Raw genomic sequence first — 15,273 nt, forward strand, 5'->3', positions numbered from 1 at the left:
CTGTCACAAAGTGACAAGGTGAGCTTTTGTGATCGCGCAGTGTCCGTCGTCCGTCGTCCGTCCGTGCGTCCGTGCGTCCGTGCGTCCGTAAACTTTTTGCTTGTGACCACTCTAGAGGTCACATTTTTCATGGGATCTTTATGAAAATTGGTCAGAATGTTCATCTTGATGATATCTAGGTCAAGTTCGAAACTGGGTCACGTGCGGTCAAAAACTAGGTCAGTAGGTCTAAAAATAGAAAAACCTTGTGACCACTCTAGAGGTCACATTTTTCATGTGATCTTCATGAAAATTGGTCAGAATGTTCATCTTGATGATATCTAGGTCAAGTTCGAAACTGGGTCACGTGAAGTCAAAAACTAGGTCAGTAGGTCTAAAAATAGAAAAACCTTGTGACCACTCTAGAGGTCACATTTTTCATGGGATCTTCATGAAAGTTGGTCAGAATGTTCATCTTGATGATATCTAGGTCAAGTTCGAAACTGGGTCACGTGCAGTCAAAAACTAGGTCAGTAGGTCTAAAAATAGAAAAACCTTGTGACCACTCTAGAGGTCACATTTTTCTTGGGATCTTCATGAAAGTTGGTCAGAATGTTCATCTTGATGATATCTAGGTCAAGTTCGAAACTGGGTCATGTGCGTTCAAAAACTAGGTCAGTAGGTCTAAAAATAGAAAAACCTTGTGACCACTCTAGAGGTCACATTTTTCATGGGATCTTCATGAAAGTTGGTCAGATTGTTCATCTTGATGATATCTAGGTCAGGTTCGAAACTGGGTCACGTGTGGTCAAAAACTAGGTCAGTAGGTCTAAAAATAGAAAAACCTTGTGACCAACCTAGAGGTCACATTTTTCATGGGATCTTCATGAAAGTTGGTCAGAATGTTCATCTTGATGATATCTAGGTCAAGTTCGAAACTGGGTCACGTGGAGTCAAAAACTAGGTCAGTAGGTCTAAAAATAGAAAAACCTTGTGACCACTCTAGAGGTCACATTTTTCATGGGATCTTCATGAAAGTTGGTCAGAATGTTCATCTTGATGATATCTAGGTCAAATTCGAAACTGGGTCACGTGCCTTCAGAAACTAGGTCAGTAGGTCTAAAAATACAAAAACCTTGTGACCACTCTAGAGGTCACATTTTTCATGGGATCTTCATGAAAGTTGGTCAGATTGTTCATCTTGATGATATCTAGGTCAGGTTCGAAACTGGGTCACGTGTGGTCAAAAACTAGGTCAGTAGGTCTAAAATAGAAAAACCTTGTGACCACTCTAGAGGTCACATTTTTCATGGGATCTTCATGAAAAATGGTCAGAATGTTCATCTTGATGATATCTAGGTCAAGTTCGAAACTGGGTGACGTGCGGTCAAAAACTAGGTCAGTAGGTCTAAAAATAGAAAAAACCTTGTGACCACTCTAGAGGTCACATTTTTCATGGGATCTTCATGAAAAATGGTCAGAATGTTCATCTTGAATATATCTAGGTCAAGTGCGAAACTGGGTTACGTGCCTTCAAAAACTAGGTCAGTAGGTCTAAAAATAGAAAAACCTTGTGACCACTCTAGAGGTCACATTTTTCTTGGGATCTTCATGAAAGTTGGTCAGAATGTTCATCTTGATGATTTCTAGGTCAGGTTCGAAACTGGGTCACGTGCGGTCAAAAACTAGGTCAGTAGGTCTAAAAATAGAAAAACCTTGTGACCACTCTAGAGGTCACATTTTTCATGGGATCTTTATGAAAGTTGGTCAGAATGTTCATCTTGATGATATCTAGGTCAAGTTCGAAACTGGGTCACGTGCCTTCAAAAACTAGGTCAGTAGGTCTAAAAATAGAAAAACCTTGTGACCACTCTAGAGGTCACATTTTTCATGGGATCTTCATGAAAGCTGGTCAAAAACGATGTCATACTCAAAACTGGGTCATGTGGGAAGAGGTGAGCGATTCAGGACCATCATGGTCCTCTTGTTTAATTAATTAGGAAAATCTGTCACAGCTGGCTTATTAATTGAATATGTAAGAAACTGTACTCAGTTAACAGAAAAGTGTTAAAACTTAAGAAAAATGTACCAGTTAATTTTAAAGATGTAGTGGAAATGGATTTGATCATTTTTAACTGTTGTTAGTTACATCTTCAACTGAATCAGCCTAGACTATTTTTGCTTGATGCAAATCTCTGAAAGATGCTTGATTCTGACAAAATAAGTAAACATTTAGAATATAATGGTGTATCCTGGGTGTATCCAGGAGAAAGTAGAGTAGAAATTCTACAATAAATTAGATAATCGTGTAGAGTATTGGAATATGGTTTAAACAGTAAATGATGGATAAGCCTAAAGGAAAAAGAACGTAAGTAAATAATTTTACTCAATTTGTAATATGGTACATATTTTTCATCATTCTCAAATAGGCTGGACTATTGTATTTAAAATTCTGTGAATATACCGAGTGTCAGCCACATCAGTTCATGTCATTGAGTGGGTAGATGTGGTCATTGAGTAGGGAGGCTATTGAAAGACATGTTGCATTCAATGCTATTGTGCTATTATTTTAACCTGTCAAATATGCATACATTACACGCATCATAATATTCGACCCAACTTCAGTGCTATCCGTATGTTTTACGGAAAGAAATTTTGGTAAAGTGTCTAAATATCATTATAAGTATTGTAAGTGAAACACACTCTCATCGATCGTATCTGTAGCCCAGTGGTTACAGCATTTGGCTCGAATGTGGGAAATCGCTGGTTTGAGCCCATTAGCGAGCACATTTTTAATTTTCAATTATTTATATGATTTATATGACTCGATGACAGCAGTACGGACACCGCGAATGAAACTGAATGATGAATTTAGCTAGTTGTAATTCATATTTATGAAATTTGTATAGTCGTGAAATCAACTGTGAAAAAAAGTACATAAAATATATATATATATATAAATGAGAAATTAATAAAAGAGATAAAAATGAAAAAAAAAATACTTGTGAAAATAAAATGAAGGAAATACTGGATAAAAATGTACATGTACAGAGTATTTGTTGAAATTTGTGGAAAAAAACTCAGATACTGAATGGTATTGATCTTACGAACTCCAGGTTTCAAGCTATTGACGATGACCACTGAGCTATCGTGTCTTGCATATATACGTATAAATGCTTTAAAAATAAACTATTTTAATTGCTGGTTACTTTCTGTATACAAAACGGAATGTACCGAAAATCAACCGAAGATTAAAATATTCTATGCACCGCCCATTTAATCAATATGCCCTTGACAGTTCAATAAAATGACAATACAACAACGGAAAATAGTGTGACTTTGAGTTTGATGAATACTGGCTACTTAAATTTGTTAAGGATGTGGTATACATTGTAACCATGGTAGATTCAGATTTATTGAACCATAGCAATTCATTTTATTTCATATATTTACTGGTAAGTGCTTTTAAAGTGGAATTATGCACATTTTTCAAGTAAAAATCAAGCTGAAATAGATGTGTGTGTAAAGAGGGTGGAGGAAATTATAGCTTTTAACCCAATATACCAAACTCTTCCTGTTACCAGTACGAAATAATAAGTTTCCAAATATGACTTTTCTAATTTTGACTGGGGCAGTCTTTTCAATAAAAGTCAAACTACATGCAGTAGTTGCTTCCCTGCAACTTCAGAAATCTCTACCTATATGTAAGGAAGAAAAGTCAACTACATTTTATTATCTTATTAATCCAGTTTCTTATTTCTAAAGGATCAGCTTCAAATACTTATGTGGCATGATCGTTGCTTTTATAAAACATTCACAAAAAACAATGTGCAGTAATTTGTGCATTATGATGCCACTTTAAGTGTTAAAAACACATTTTGCTTGTCTTGGCCCCTTTTAGGAGCTGCTAATGCTGGAAATAGAAAAACCTGTAAACAACTGCTTCTCATGATAAGGTCCTCCTCAAACTTTATTCATATGGGGGCAGTTTGCCTCTTCTAGGGGCCACTAGAGCAAAATATAGAAAAAAAAAACCTTGAAACAACTTCTCATGAACTGCTTGATAACTTTTCCTCAAACATTTGTAGCACCTACTTTATGAGGTCTTCTGGATCTTCATCAGACTTGGTTTGTAGCATCATTGTAAGGTCTTCTCCCAGATTTGTTCAAATGGGGGCACTTGGTAACTTTTAGGGGATACCAGAGCTAAAAGAAAATCCTTTGAACAACTTCTCATTAATTCCTTGATGGATCTTCATGAAAGTTGGTCATCTTTTAAATTTTTTCAATGGGTGCACTTTGGCCCATTTACAGACTTCAAATCACTTGCCCCTCACCGATGTGGGTTCGAGTCTCACTTGAGGTGTAGAATTTTTCATGTGAGGAAGCCATCCAGCTGGCCCGGCTGCGATGAAATAATGGCGGAGGGGCACCTGGGGTCTTCCTCTGCCATCAAAAGCTGGAAAGTTGCCATATGACCTATAATTGTGTCAGTGTGACGTTAAACCCAACAAAAACAAAACAAAAGTGTCTGATAGAGCTAGATATAAGGAAAGCCTTTAAACAGTTTCAGCTCATTGACCACTAAGTCTTGATGGAGCTTCATCAAACTTAGTGTGTCGCATCATTACCATTCAACAAAATGGCTGAGTTAGCACATAAACTCCTGTAAGAGCAACTCCACAAAAGCATGTTTATTTACATTTATTTCTCTTTTCTTGTTTTACTGAAAAACAATAATAATAATTATAAGAAATGACCCCCTGCAAACTGAAAATGACCCCCAGAGCTAAACACAAAGGGGTCATGTTGACCCATTATTAAAGGGAGGTCTCCTTCATAGTTTTCATAAAGTGTTTATAAAAGGCTTTATAAACACTTTTTGAAAACCTTGAAGGAGACTCCATGGCCAATGTCACTGGCTTTTAATCACTTGTCCCTCAGCCATGTGGATTCGAGCCTTGCTTGTTGTGTTGTATTATACCTGTGAGGAAGCCTTCCAGCTGGCTTGTGGGAAGTCGGTGGTTCTACTCAGGTATCCTCCTCCCCTGCCTCCATGATAAAATAATCCATGGAAGGGGACCTGGGGTCTTTCTCCACCCTCAAAAGCTGTAAAGTTGCCATATGACCTGTTACTGTATCAATGTGATGTTTAAACCAACATAAAAAAGAAATACCTTTAAACAAGAAAAACTAACACTTCTCATGAAGTGCTTTACAGATTTTTGAGACTTGGTCAGTAGCCTATAAAGTCTGCTGTGAAATTTCTTTTCCACTTAGCTCCGTTAAGGGGACACTTTTAATACCAAAAAATAGAAGTATATTTAAATGGCTTTTTTCGGCAGATCTTCATTTAATTTAGTCCCGGGCATCTTTTCATATTTGTTCAAATAGGGGCATTTGACCTATTAACACAGTTGTTACCATTCATGATTCAGTGTGTCATACATTTGTTCAAGAACTACTGGTCAGTTTCAGGTGAGCGACTTAGGGCCACTATGGCATTCTTGTTTTCAAAATATTTGTGTTATAATTTTGTTTACAACATAAATGTGTTACTTCTTTAAGTCACAGTCTATTGAAATTGATATTAAAATACTTAAGGTAGATTTTCAAGGTTACAAAAAGCACTGTTGACATTATTTTTTTATAACAATCTTATAAAAATGGTTCAAGTTTCTATGTTTAAGATGACTGTATCTCCTGCATACTTGTGGTTTTTCTGCAAAATTGTTCGAACAACTATTACTGTTTTACTAGAATTAATATTCAGTTTCTCAGTCCCCTTTAAATGTTTTCTTTTTTGTAGACATGAATACTAAAAAATGGTTTTGTTGCATTGTTTGATATCTAATTTCATTATCATTATATCACAATGTTCTAAATAACTTAAGAATTCAGATATATATTTTATTTATATTTATATGTCATTATTGATAAACACAAACAAATTTTGTCTTTAAACCACCAAATATGTATAATTAGTGACACATATAGCATTATGAACAAGGTCGGTGATGATGATGATGATGATGATGATGATGATGAATTTTACTTTGAGAAAGTACATAAGGAGACAAGAAACTAGCAGTATGGCATATTCACAGGTTTATTTAAGATAGCCTGTCTAACAAACTAAGCATTATTTTTGTTGGCCTTACAGATTATTATAATGGTTGACCAGTTTAAGCCCAGTTCAAGTATTTGTTGGCATATAGTAGGAGGCTGATGATACTGTTGCTTTGTTATATGATATTTATGTTTTAATGATCATACAGAAAACACATTTTGGATTTTGTTATTGCTGTTGAGCAAATTGTCTGAACCATTTTAAGTGTCTGACTTATTTTAAAAAAGAAAGTGGTTCAAGTATTTTTAGGTCTGTTTTTGTGTACATGTGGTTTTTAAAGGAAATATCAATTTAGAATGAATGCGTCAGTTTCCTTTGGGAATTAAAAGATAAGATTAAACTGCAATGTGCCAGAAAAAGCTGGGTTAAAATTGCTTTTACTAGTGGCTTCAATGTAATAAAATTCTTTTCTGCAATCTGATAAAAAAACATATGGATGATGATGGGATGAAGAGCCTGAGAGAAAAATCTAGGATTCCATTGATAAAAGATCTCTTCAGAATGTGAACATCTGAAAACATGTACAAGATTTCTGATGCTGTTTAAAGTGATATCGGGTTTTAAAGTAATACTGCACATCAAATGGGAAACATTTAATGCATGTATTCAGAGTTGGTTTGTAAACAAAAAGCGCAGCTGTATTTAACGGAGGATTAATTGAATATTAATTGAAAAAATGTGAAATCAATGTACATTTAGTTAGTGCCAAAATGAAATTTATTTGAATGTAGAAAAAGAACTGTGTTGAAAATTGATTGTTTACTATAATTGAATAAATATTGGATCAGTAAGTGCTCAATGAATATTTGTTGGAATGTACAAAATGGAGAACTATTTTGAAAATTGATGGTATCAGAAAATGATTGATGGCATTCTATCCTATTTTTTTCTTCATTGTTACAATACATACTTCTGTGGGAAAAAGCATACTATCTCATGCTGGCTAGATAATGACATCCTAGATATATGATGGTAAATTGTCTGTTCTGAATATGAGCTGCCCATACACTGCTTAAAATATGGCAGTCTTTCTTACCAGAAATACAAGTCAGACTTGAAATCACAAAGTCAGTGAATGAAAAGATAAACGTTGTTTAAAAAGAACAAAAGAACTTGAGATAATTGGCAAATACCTTGATGATGATAATGATTGATGTGATGGGTGATAATCCTTATGCGACGATACATGACATGGATGATGAGGATCCTTACACAACGCCTTATGGGTGTGTATCCTATATCAGTATTCGACCTGCATATGTTGGGTGGTTTAAAGGACCCACACCTTTCGATTTAAAAGCTTCTTTAAAATATCTATAATTTGCAGATGATATGTAAAAAATGACTCGGTAGTTCTCACATCATTTTTTAGCTCGACTATTCGAAGAATAAGTAGAGCTATCCTACTCACCACGGCGTCGGCGTCGGTGTCGGCGTCGGCGTCGGCGTCACAACTTGGTTAAGTTTTTCGTACCAGTCCACATTTTGACAAAGTCTTTTGAGATAAAGCTTTGAAACTTTCAACACTTGTTTACCATCATCATGGCCAGTTATAGGCAAGAGCACATAACTCCATCAAGGATTTTGGCTGAATTATGGCCCCTTTTGACTTAGAAATCATGGTTAAGTTTTTCGTACCAGTTCATATTTTGACAAAGTCTTTAAAGATAAAGCTTTGAAACTTTCAACACTTGTTTACCATCACCATGGCCAGTTATAGGCAAGAGTACATTACTCCATCAGGGATTTTGGCTGAATTATGGCCCCTTTCAACTTAGAAATCTGGGTAAATATTTCGTACCAGTTCATATTTTAAATCAAGTCTTTTGAGATAAAGCTTTGAAACTTTCAACACCTGTTTACCATCACCATGTCCAGTTATAGGCAAGAGCACATAACTCCATCAAGGATTTTGGCTGAATTATGGCCCTTTTTGACTTAGAAATCTGGGTTAATATTTCGTACCAGTTCATATTTTGACAAAGTCTTTTGAGATAAAGTAAAGGCAAGAGTACATAACTCTATCAAGGATTTTGGCTGAATTATGGCCCCTTTTGACTTAGAAATCTTGGTTAAGTTTTCCGTACCAGTTCATATTTTTTGTAAAGTGTTTGACATATGGCTTTGAAACTTTTATCACTTGTTTAGTATAATAGTCTCTATCTGTAGGAAAGAGAACATAACTCTGTCATCTATTTTGGCTGAATTATATTCCTTTTTGGACTTTGAAATTGGTTCTGTTTTCATACAAGTCTATGTTTTGTCAAAACTGTTTGACATATGGCTTTTAAACTTCGAACACTTGTTTATCATTATGATTTCCATCTGTAGGCAAGAGTACGTAACTATTTTGACTGAATTATGGCCCTTTTTGGACTTTGAAATTGGCTCATATATTGCCATTTAGTGCAAGACTTATCGAAATCGAAGTAATACAGGAACATTGTTTGTCTAATCTATTATTTCTTTTGTCTGAATATCCGTGGAAATATTTTGACCCCATTCTTCAATCAATTCTTCGAATATTCGAGCGCGCTGTCATCAGACAGCTCTTGTTTAACCAATGGAAGTGGATTGAATCTGGCTTGGCAATGAAAATGACAAAATCCACAAGGATAGGTTTAATGAGCGAGATTCCCGGCGTGTGCAGGCATTTTTAGTGCCAACCCCGCCTCAGTCCACTTCCATTGGTTGAAATAATGGCATGAGAGCTACCTCGTCATTTTTTGTCGAGCCCACTTGCATAAGGTCAAGGTCACACTTGAGGGTCAAAGGTCATTTTAGAGCTTGTTCGGACTGTAACTTTGCCATGCATAAAGCAATCTTTTTTCATTTGGCATAAATGTTTGCCTCGATGAGACAGTGTCGTGGCAGACCCCGGCGGGCTGAACATGTTGCCCGTGGGCATTTTGTTTGATATCATTGGCAGATTCTGAATATTTTAAAGAAACATTTAAATCGAAAGCTGTGGGTTATTTGTTGACTATATATGTAAAGAATTTCAAATAAGAGAAATAATGATCAAATCACTGTTGGTAGTCAACACGACGGCTTTATGTTCAGCTGCAGAGTACCTGTGATAATGAAGCAATTCGGTAAGCTTAAGGCCAAGGTCCCTACATGAAAGTAACACATATATTAAATGATCATATTACTATTAGCCTTCAAGATATATTTACAGCAGTTATTCTATTAGGGGGTTCAATTCTTGATATAATTACACAACATGACACCTGTTTGTATTGATCTGTTTCTTTTCTCAGAGTCTGGTTGTGACTCTGCTTTTGTTATTGGCAAATACAAGGATTTCATTTCTATTCACTGTGGTCATATCTAACCCCTGTTTTTAATGTGACTGCTTATAACCCTCATTTTCTGGTCCAGAAATTAAAGAATCTAAATGAAGAATAATCTTGTTATCTTCTTGGCCAAGTGTCAAACAGGACATGCTGTCAGCAAAAATTTTACTAAAAGAGTAAAGTACTGCACTTGCTGTTAGAAGTAAGAACAAATTTCAGATCTGACATTTACAGGGGTGGACACCTTTCAGTTATTGTAAAGAAGGGGCACCTTGTTTCGTGCTTCATGATTTAAAGCTGGAAAGCCACCATATGATCCAAATTGTCCCAGTGTGACTTAAAACCCAACAAACAGGAGTACCACTGCAGATTTAACATTGTTTGCCCAGTGATGTAGGTACGAAGCTATAGATTTCTTCACATGTGCAAGTCATCCGACTGGTTTATGGAAGGTTGATGGCTCTACCCAGGTGCCTACCTGTCCTTGAAACAATGCCTGGTGAGTACCTCCATGGGGTCAACGCTGGAAAAAATGCAATATTCCCTAAATTGTGTCTTTGTGACTCTAAACCCAAAAGCAACAACAACAAAAATGATATGAGCCGCACCATGAGAAAACCAACATAGTGGGTTTGCGACCAGCATGGATCCAGACCAGGCTGCGCAGATGCATGCTGGTCGCAAACCCACTATGTTGGTTTTCTCATGGCGCGGCTCATATTGTTTGGTCTGCATGAGCGCGTTTAACAGGGTGTACATTTCATTGGCATTATTCACAATATTACCATTTTTTCTAGTTGTTTATGCTGGCCAGAATTATGTCTCAATTTCCAAGTGTCAAAACATAATAGGCAATACCCTGTTTGAAGTAAGATATTGTCTGCATTACAGGAAAAAATTCTTCATCAGTTTTTTCCCTTTGTTGAGGAAATAGATGATGAATATATTCTTAAGTGTTCTTTTGACATGCAAAGAGAAAGAATGTTTTATTTGTCATCCAAACACACATTATTGGGAAAATGACTCTCAGTACACTTACGACTTGAGATGATGTTAAGTGGCTCAATACTCATTTATTACTAATAATCTATAAACAAAGATTATTGTGAAAAAGAAAGGATTAGACAATAAGAGAGAACTTTTCATTGTTGTTGTTTTTTTCTAACATTTTTAGCTCGACTATTCGAAGAATAAGTAGAGCTGTCCTACTCACCACGGTGTTGGCGTCGGCATCAGCGTCGGCTTCACACCCTGGTTAAGTTTTTCGTACCAGTCCACATTTTGACAAAGTCTTTTGAGATAAAGCTTTGAAACTTTCAACACTTGTTTACCATCACCATGTCCAGTTATAGGCAAGAGTACATAACTCTGTCAAGCATTTTTACTAAATTATGGCCCCTTTTGACTTAGAAATCTTGGTTAAATTTTTCGTACCATTTCATATTTTGACAAAGTCTTTTGAGATAAAGCTTTGAAACTTTCATCAGTTGTTTACCATCACCATGTCCAGTTGTAGGCAAGAGTACATAACTCCATCAAGCATTTTGGTTGAATTATTGCCCCTTTTTGACTAAGAAATCTTGGTTAAGTTTTTCGTACCATTTCATATTTTGACAAAGTCTTTTGAGATAAAGCCTTGAAACTTTCATCAGTTGTTAACCATCACCATGTCCAGTTGTAGGCAAGAGTATATAACTCCATCAAGCATTTTGGTTGAATTATTGCCCCTTTTTGACTTAGAAATCTTGGTTAAATTTTTCGTACCATTTCATATTTTGACAAAGTCTTTTGAGATAAAGCTTTGAAACTTTCATACTTGTTTACCATCACATGTGCAGTTGTAGTCATTAGTAGGCAAGAGTGCATAACCCCATAAGCTTTTTGGCTGAATTATGGCCCTTCTGACTTAGAAATCTTGGTTAAATTTTTTTTCGAACCAGTTTTTTTAAAGTTTTGACAAATGGCTTTGAAACTTTATACTTGTTTCAGTATTATGTCTCATCAATAGGCAAGAGTAGGTACATAACTCTATCATTTTTTTGCTGAATTATGGCCCTTTGACTAAATTGGTTCTTTTGTATATTTTTTGTCAAGACTATTAGACATTGGCTTTTAAACTTTCAACACTTGTTTATCAGTATGATTCCATCTGTAGGCAAGAGTACATAACTCTGACAATTATTTTGGCTGAATTATGGCCCTTAGTTTTGGACTTTGAAATTTTTGTTAAAACTATTTGAACTGTGGCTTTGAAACTTTTAACACTAGTATGTCAACATGATTTCCATCTGTAGGCAAGAGTACATAACTCTGACAATTATTTTGGCTGAATTATGGCCCTTAGTTTTGGACTTTGAAATTTTTGTCAAAACTATTTGAACTGTGGCTTTGAAACTTTTAACACTAGTATATCAACATGATTTCCATCTGTAGGCAAGTGTTGTAACTCTGTCAACTATTTTGACTTAAATATGACCCTTTTTGGACTTGGAAATTAGTTAAATTTTTTATACAAGTCCATATTGGATATTACATACAAAAGTATTCAAAATCATCGGAGTTAAAGGATAGTCTGTAAATGTTAACATCCGAGTTCAATGACAGCACTAGCGGCCGTTTTCGACAGTCTTTTTTTTTTTTTTTTGACCATGCCTATTTAACGGCTAATATACCTTTTCAGGAATAACGTAGAACCCGGAAACTTCACACAGGTGTTCCGAAAGGACACATCTGTTAAACCAGGTGATAAAAGTTTTCACAGGTTGTTCATAAACAAAACAATTTGCGTAAAACTTTGGATTTTTGCTCGATTTTTCAAACTGAAGAAATTGTTAGCGAATATCTCAAATCTTAACAATCGTTTTTGGCCCAGAAATTGTAAATGTAAGCAATTGTCATTCCTTGACAAAACTGTCAAGTTGATTTGTAAGAATTGGCTTTGTTTTAATAGAAATAAATGAAAAACTTTACCTACTGATTTACAGCTTGGTTACATTTCCAGCGGGCGTCAGGATAGCCGGTTATCCAGTGTGGTCATGAAACATCATAAGAATATTATTCAGCATGTGAAATTTATGTTCCTAGGATTTTTTCTGGATTGACCAAAGTTATGGCCTTTAGTGAACAGGACAACCTAGTATCTTTGATGATCTTTCTGAAGATTGTGAAAGTCCTGATTACCTGATAATTTACATTTAAATTTTATAACAGAGAACCAGTATCTTTGATGATATTTCTGAAGATTGTGAAGGTCCTAGTTACATAATAATTTACATTAAAAGTTGAGAAAAAATCAAGTAGTGATTTAATACAGTTTTAAGCAGTAGAATAGATATTATTCCAGGGAAAATTATAATCAAATATTGGTTTGGAATGTAAATCAGAAATGTGTTTCCAAGTTGAAGGATAATATTCCTGCTGGGTTTAGGATTCATTAAGTTTAGGGGGAAACTCCACATGTTGTCATAATTGAAAAACACATGCATGGTGTCTGTGCTGGATCAGTATATAGAGAAAAAATAATCAGAAATGAATTAGGTAATGGAAAAGTGATTTATGTCTGAAATAGTTTGAGTGGTATATTTCATGAGTGAATGAAATTCTAGTCAATTTCTTATTAATGAAAATGGGCCTCTGAAATTTTGGTCAAACTTGTGAGATTGATTTCAAAAATATTGTAATATGTATAAGAATTTTCTACCTGATTCTCATGAAATCTTCGGTAAAAACTAGCATAGAGAAATGTTATATACATCATGGAACTACGGTGCCCCTAAAGTGACATGTTACACACTTTTTTCCACTTAGGTAATGCGAGACTTTTTTTATATCGTTTAAACGAAATCATTTTGTTTTAACGAAATAAGTTTAAACGAAATCATTTCGTTTGAACGAAATAACTATTTTGTTTAAACGAAATAACATTCATTTCGTTTAAACAAAATCATTTCGTTTTAACGAAATATTTATTTCGTAAAAACGAAATAAGTTTAAACGAAATAACTATCATTTCGTTTTTATGAAATATTTATTTCGTTAAAACGAAATGATTTCGTTTGAACGAAATAGTTATTTCGTTTAAACTTATTACGAAAATAGTTATTTCGTTTAAACTTATTTCGTTTTAACGAAATGATTTCGTTTAAATGAAATCATTTCGTTTAGAGGAAATAAAAAAAGTCTGACATTACTTAAGTGAAAAAAAGTGTGTAACATGTCACTTTAGGGGCACTGTATTGAACAACATCTTTTTAAGCAGAATCTAGGTCAGCTTTGACATGTGGATAAAAATCTAGGTCACTAGTTCAAAACAAAACATTTTTTTTGTAGAGGTCTTATTTTCTTCTGTATTGACACAAAATCTTGTTGAAATGTCGTGTTTTTTTTAAAAAATTAGTGGCTATATCAAGATGGAGTTAGTATGGCATTAAATTTAGGCATGTAGGTCAAATCACAGAAAAGAATTGTTAACACTATAGAAATCATATTTTGGACTGGATATTCATGAAACTTTATTGTCCGGCTAAATCCACACTTAATAGTTTCATTTCATTAAATATTGCGCTTAGGTATAATTCTACTCAAGGTTAAATATTCAAGGTCAAGAGGGCGAGCCAATATTTTCTAAGAATTTTTTTAACAAATTTTATACGCCCGTCTCTGAAACATGTCTGCTGTCTAAGTCAAACAGTTTTCATCCGATTTTCACCAAACTTGCTGACAATGTTTGTGGGCATAATATCTCGGCCAGATTCAATAACCAGCCAAATCGCCCCAGGCACTCTTGGATTATGGCCCTTGAATTACTCGAAATCTGTGAATTTAGCCTTGTCCACTCTCTAAGTCGAACAGTTTTCATCCGATCTTCACCATAATATCTCAGCCAATTTAGTTCGATAACCAACCAAATTGACCCAGGCATTCTTGGATTATAGCCCTTGAATTACTCGAAAAACTGCAAATTTAGCCTTGTCCGCTCGCTAAAGTCAAACAGTTTTCATCCGATCTTCACCAAACTTGCTGACAATGTTTGTGGGCATAATATCTCGGCCAAGTTCGATAACCAGCCAAATCACCCCAAACGCTCTTGGATTATGCCCCTTGAATTAGGCCAAGTTTGACGGGCATATTTTGTGACTGTCTGACACTCTTGTTTAATATAAAATATATTGTTATATTTGAAACAAAATCTAGATGATTCACTGGTTAAATTAATACTGGTAGAAATTCGAGAACATACTGCCTTTTGGGAAGTGGTTAAACCTATAAGAAACAAACAAACAGACAAAATGAAGTTCTCATGTTAATCTATGAAACAGATGTCAGATAATTGTAGCAGACTTGCCCAAGCTTCATTAAACTTTCATATGTTCATTCAATAACCAGTCTGGTCCATATATTAAACATTGTCTTCTGGAAAATGATTAATACAATACCGTCCCAACATGACCAGTTAACAGACCTTTCAGTATATAATATATTATAATTCCCTATAATACTTTAAGTTTTGAAAATTGTTAAAATACAGACTCTAGTTAAAATTCCAATGTAATTTAACAATATACTTCTAGTAAGTATTTACCTTAAAGTTTCCAGTTTGTTAGCTACTGGTCAGTAAATGACCTGGGGTGTTTAGAGGTTAGTAGGTCAAAAATGAAGTTGACAGTCGCCATGAGACTGAAAATGGTTCTTTGTTAAGAACTGAAAAACACTTGGGCTTATAGTGATCAAACTTCAGGATGATTGCCTGAGGTCAGAAGATCATCCTAATTAATCCACCGCCACAAGTGGTGGGGCGGGGTGGGTATAGGAATGGTCTCCTTCTGTCTGTCCGTAACATTTCATGTCCGCTCTGTATCTCCTAAA

General features: G+C 35.0%; 1 protein-coding gene across 7 annotated transcripts in view; it reads left to right on the forward strand.

Annotated features, from left to right (window-relative positions):
• Window positions 1-2,306: 2,306 nt before the first annotated feature.
• The window catches only part of LOC123527502 (vasodilator-stimulated phosphoprotein-like), a 61,740-nt gene continuing 48,773 nt past the window's right edge, over window positions 2,307-15,273 (forward strand). For 3 of the 7 annotated variants that reach the window (XM_053519923.1, XM_053519940.1, XM_053519941.1), the window contains exon 1: window positions 6,202-7,335. In XM_053519923.1, coding sequence (XP_053375898.1) covers window positions 7,247-7,335 — 89 coding nt within the window. In that variant the 5' untranslated portion in view covers window positions 6,202-7,246. Of the gene's footprint in view, window positions 2,348-6,199; window positions 7,336-15,273 lie in introns of those variants that run through there. The other 4 variants (XM_045306992.2, XM_053519954.1, XM_053519930.1 and 1 more) reach the window with 4 other exon arrangements.

Source organism: Mercenaria mercenaria, chromosome 1 (assembly GCF_021730395.1).
Source record: "Mercenaria mercenaria strain notata chromosome 1, MADL_Memer_1, whole genome shotgun sequence".
NCBI classification, from domain to species: Eukaryota; Metazoa; Mollusca; class Bivalvia; order Venerida; family Veneridae; genus Mercenaria; species Mercenaria mercenaria.